General features: G+C 41.1%; 1 protein-coding gene across 1 annotated transcript; it reads right to left on the bottom strand.

Moving 5' to 3' along the window:
• Positions 1 to 3,413: 3,413 nt before the first annotated feature.
• Positions 3,414 to 4,958, bottom strand: LOC137716470 (F-box protein At2g27310-like). The gene has a single exon (XM_068455930.1). It carries the CDS (start codon positions 4,866 to 4,868, stop codon positions 3,870 to 3,872), a length of 999 nt encoding a protein of 332 aa, XP_068312031.1. The 5' UTR covers positions 4,869 to 4,958; the 3' UTR covers positions 3,414 to 3,869.
• Positions 4,959 to 5,190: the final 232 nt, after the last annotated feature.

Raw genomic sequence — 5,190 nt, 5'->3', positions numbered from 1 at the left:
CAAAATTCGTTAACAGTCAGGTCCAAGTCAAAGAACATGCTTAAGTTGTGGAACCCCACTATTGCGTGGATCGTATTCGGAGAGTACTGAGTAGGAGCACACTTTATAAAGCACATCACCTCTTGGAAGAACCGAGGCATAGGAACGGTGAACCCCAACTTGAAGTACTAAGGGTGGAATTGATAGCTTTCCTAGAGCCACACAGTTCACGGCTGTTACCATCCTTGACTCGCTTCACGCAAACCCCAAACGGAATTGCATGCTTAAACATCTTAAGGGAATCTTTGAACTACTCATTGAAACCTACCTTGATGTTAGCAACCCCGAAGTAACCTAGCTTACTTGTAGATCTGCCCTGGCGATACAATGGTGAAATAAATTCATCATTCTTGTGGCTCGAGGAAGACATGTTAGAAAAAATCCTACAACGGCGCAATGAAAATTTGTTAGAAGGCTACTCGAAGGAGAAACAAAAATAAAAAATAAAAAATAAGACCAAGACTAAATGAGCAAAGTAGCCATGCTAAGCCACACGTCCTGGTCTCTTACGCTTAGCCCAAATGACCACATTGCAAGGCAAATGGGTAGGTGCCCTAGGATTACCTACCTCTTTCTTTCCCTTGCGGCCCAAACCAACTGAAAGGGGGCTGGCGCCCCTACTCCTCCCTCTTTCTCTTGCATCTCTTACTGCTGCACAGGCCCTAGCCCATGACCGGCGCCCCAGCACCCAAGTCCATGCACCTGGCCTAGCCTGCCAAGCCGTAACATACCAACCGCAACAACTAAGCTACCACGGCAGCAATAGCACAACAAGCCGCTACCTACACTTTTTCCAAGTCCTCAACCCACATCAAGCCAAAGATTCTAGCCCCGAGGCTCAGCAAAATCAAGAAGAAGGAGAAAACTAATTTTTTTTCTTACCTTGGAAAAGAAGAAAAGCAATGGAACACAATTCTTTGCATAGGCAAGAGAAGAAGATTGCTAGGGGAGGGAGAACAAATATCCTTTGGCTTTTTCTCTTTCTTGCGGGGTTTTATTTGCACTCCATACACGCAGACGCAGACTTAAATAGGTTTTGGTGGCAATTACATTCCCTTTCCTAGAAAAATTTAAATTCCAAGTCAAAAAGGGAATCTACATCAAATTGGGACACAAACTCCATTGCAGCTTTGGATTCCTACACCTCCTACCTTTTCCTGCGAGCAGCCCAACAAGTGGGGGCATTTGTGGAGCCAAAAATAATCCCAAAAATCATGAAGTTGACACGTCGATTGTTCCCCAATTAAGACGAGACTGGCCCTATTAAATAAGTAGGGAGCAGTCTCATTCACCATGCATAGTTGAGGTAGAGCAGGCCGAGATTAACGACTACTCAAGGTACCCTTGTCTGTATGAAAAGTCAACAGTTTTTATGATAGAATAATCCCTTATTCTTTTCATAAATACATTCCCAATCAGATAATACCTTTTTCAAGTAAGTAATCCTAATCCCATTTATTTAGGATATTTACCTAATTACTCCAAGATATTTATTTACACAAATATTATGGAATATTCTCACCTAAATTCCACCCTAGGGCCGGCCCACTTCCTCCTTTTCACCTATAAATGCTCCATTTATCTCCAAAATTCAAGAGGCATTTCGCTACCCACAAACACTCAAACACATTCTTCTCAGAATTCTAAATTTGACATCGGAGATTCTTTGGTCAAAGCCCCTCCCCTCCCCCCCCCCCCCAACCCCCCAAAATTTATCGTGGGCGCATGAGGCTTTTGACCTTAATCTTAGGTGTTATTATTTTGTAAGTACATTTTTGTCAAAGGAAGAGACGGTGGAAACTTGCATCCGCAACATGCATCCTTCTTCTAAAAATAAAAGTGTTTACAATTTATGGTTTCTTTGAATACAATGAGAACTCAAAGAAAATTTGAACAGAATATATGGAAAATAACTTGTTTTTCCGTCTTCGGAGTCTTCTCTTATAGACTTGGAAAATAAGAGTTGGATAACTTAGATGATTGAGTTCTTTACTATTAAAAGCACGGGAAAGCAAATGCTTTGCTTTTACTGTTGATGAATAGTAGACTGTTTGAATAATTGTTGCTTTTCTATTAGCTCTGATCCGCAGAGACTTGGAATTTCCAACATGGATATACATCTATCGGAAATGGATTGTTCATAAGTTTATGCGGCTGCTTGAAATGTTGTGCGCCAGCCATTTTGGAAAATTTGTTGATGTGATAGACATGTATTAACGTGCATGTTTTTATTCTCGCTAGTTGACGCGGATATATGTCGATCCCTTTTTTTTCCAGCAAATGTTTCAATGGATATATTTGGAGCATGTAGCAAAGAGATTAAGATGATGAGTTTAATATTTGGTATAACGACACTCATATGCGTGCTATGATGAAGATGCATACATTTTTGCTTTTCAAAGAGTGAGAGACTTCTTCAACATTGAGGTTATCATTGCCGCTTTCTTTGAATAATCAATTATTTTTTTTAGCGATGATGTATTCCCAATCGATAACAAAAATTTGGAAAAAGAAAAGAGGATTTTTGTTTCTAGTAATAATTTAGTTGCTAGTCGAACTGGACTCGCATTTAAAGTACGTGGTAGTCATTAATTATGGATCAACAAAAACATATGGCAACAAACTAACATTTCTCTTTTTAGATCAGTCAGACTGCATTGTAGATAAATGTCATTTATTTTTATGTTGCAAGTATTTCTCGTAAATCATAACATTTCCATAATGTAAGCATCAAACTCAAATATATAAAGATTATGTATATAGTGGGAAGACTTTGTAAGACTTCTATGCCTAATGCAAAACACTCATACAAGATGTCATTTATTTTCATGTTGAAAGTCATGCTTAAAGTGAGACCACAGAAAACTTATCCAAACCTAACAAGAGGAAACACAAATGGTTGGGATGGTTGTACCCAATAGGCCGTAGGCCATTGCTTCCTCGTTGAGAAAGCCTTTATTTATTCGTCTTTTCTTTAGGGCTATGAGTACTTAATCTTTACTCGTTTAGATTTTGATAAGGAAATGTGGATGCAAGAAAGTGGTGCTAAATTATATAATGTTAAAACATCAAACACCGTTGGTTGTCAATTAGAGAGTGTGTGTAACTTGACTCTGTGTGGCTTGGCTGAGTTGAGTTGACTTGATTTTTGTATGCGTAAATTTTGCCTCCACCTCCACATGTACTAAACTTAATATATACTATCTCATTCACAAACTCTAAACATTTTTTATTCTTAATAAATTAAACTGAAGAAAAATCAACATTGCGATTTCATACTTGGGTTCAAATATAAAGATTGATTTTTTCAGTCAACCAAATTGTATCGAGTTGAATTATGAGATTGAAAGGACCCTAATAACACCCTCGACCATGGCTGCATGTATAGTCACTAATTTTTTGCAAGCATACATTTTGAATGCCGATATTTGAAACAAACGATTTGGATCATGAAATTTTGCTATGGAATGAGCTCAAATGAGCAGGTAGTGCCATATTATTAACTAGCTCAAAAATATTTGTAATGAGACACATCTTCCACATATACTTAATTTGAACCAATTCAATGGTGTATAAAGAGCCACACTACATAATCACATTTGTGATCAAATAAATAAACAAATTATTATAATCGAAATCCCATTCTGCTTCTCCATTGTATGAACTTTTCTATACATTTTGGTATAAAGAATTAATTAAACTGTGTAATTAACAGTAAAGTAACTTAAACCCAACTGTTTCCTTGATTTTCTGGGTTTCATCATCATCGGTTTTTTCACCACCAGCATCATCATCATCCATCATCACCATCATCATCATCATCTCTTAGACTATCTGAACAAGACAAATGACCAGAACGCTATCAAAATAGTAACCCCAGTAACAATGCAGATCATGTCCAAAGCCTTCTCTCTCCTCTCCTTTCTCTCTCTCCTCTCTCTCTTCATCTCCAAGTACTCATCGAATCTCGCCTTCCCGTTTACCTCCTTCCTCCTCTTCCCTCCCTCGATCGCCCTCTGCAGAAGTAACAAACTCTCCCTCCCGTTCAAGTGATTCCCCTCCATTCCTTCCACCTTCATGCTCACCTCTCTCACGTGCAGCTCCCCTCCTTCGCTTCCCTTGCACATGACCACCATCCCGCACTGCACATACTCCCCCTTCTTCTCTGCCTCCAAAATCGTCGCGAAGCGCAGCTGTATCTCCCCCGTTAGCCAGTGCCGCTGCACCGTCACCGCCCTCCGGCTCGACAAGTTCGCCGCGCGTTTCCGGGCCCGGTCGATCACGATCCAGCTCAGGCTCAAGTTGTCCTCCAAGTGCTCCAACAACTTCTGGTCTTCCCCGACATGTCGGATTGGTGTTGGGACGGTTTCTTTTTGGTCAAGTAAGTCAACTCGGAAGGGCGAGCAGAGGAACCACCCGGACTCGGTCTCGGACTCTTGAACTTTCGAGAAAATGACCTGGCCTTTGTAAAAAATATCGACGGCGGAGATTAACTCCGTGGTGGGACACGATGGGCTGAAAACGAATTGGGAGGGGGAGTAGTCGAGGAGCGGGAACGAGTCTGAGAAGAAAGAGCGGTGACCGGCAGGGAAAGTGGAAATGAGGTCGTCGACTCGAGGATCGGTTATTGAAGGCCACATGGTGGTGTTGACGTCCCGCCAGAGTTTTTCTTCGGCGGAGCAGGCGTGTAATTCGGAGGAAGCGCAGGCGGCGGAGGCCAAGGTCTGGCCGTCGAGGCGGGTGAGGATGTGAGCCGTGATGATGTCGGAATGGACGGAGGAGATTGAAGCTCCGTCGCCATGATCGACAGCCGGTACAGAAAAGCTCATTGTGAAAAGAAAAAAAAGAATAATTGTTGTAGTTTTAGTTTCTCTGGGTCTGATTGGATGCAGAGAAAATGCAGTGAAGGTTTTGAGGTTGTTTTTGTGTTGAGATGTGACAAGGAAGGGTGTGAAGGGCGGGTTTTATAGCGAGGACTGAGAGGGGAGTAAGCCAAAGCTGAATGGGTCAAACAACGGCTTTCAAGTTACAAGAATTTTGAAGCTTAATTAATTAATTAGTTAGTTAAACAATAATTAAAGTAGCTGCAGTGAAGGAGCAGGCAAATCTCTCTTTGATTGGATATGTGTAATTGAACACAAGCGTGTTTCA

The sequence above is a fragment of the Pyrus communis genome, chromosome 14 (genome assembly GCF_963583255.1).
Source record: "Pyrus communis chromosome 14, drPyrComm1.1, whole genome shotgun sequence".
Lineage (NCBI taxonomy): Eukaryota > Viridiplantae > Streptophyta > Magnoliopsida > Rosales > Rosaceae > Pyrus > Pyrus communis.
Note: the sequence above shows the minus strand (reverse complement) of the source record. Positions and strands in the feature narration are given on the sequence as shown.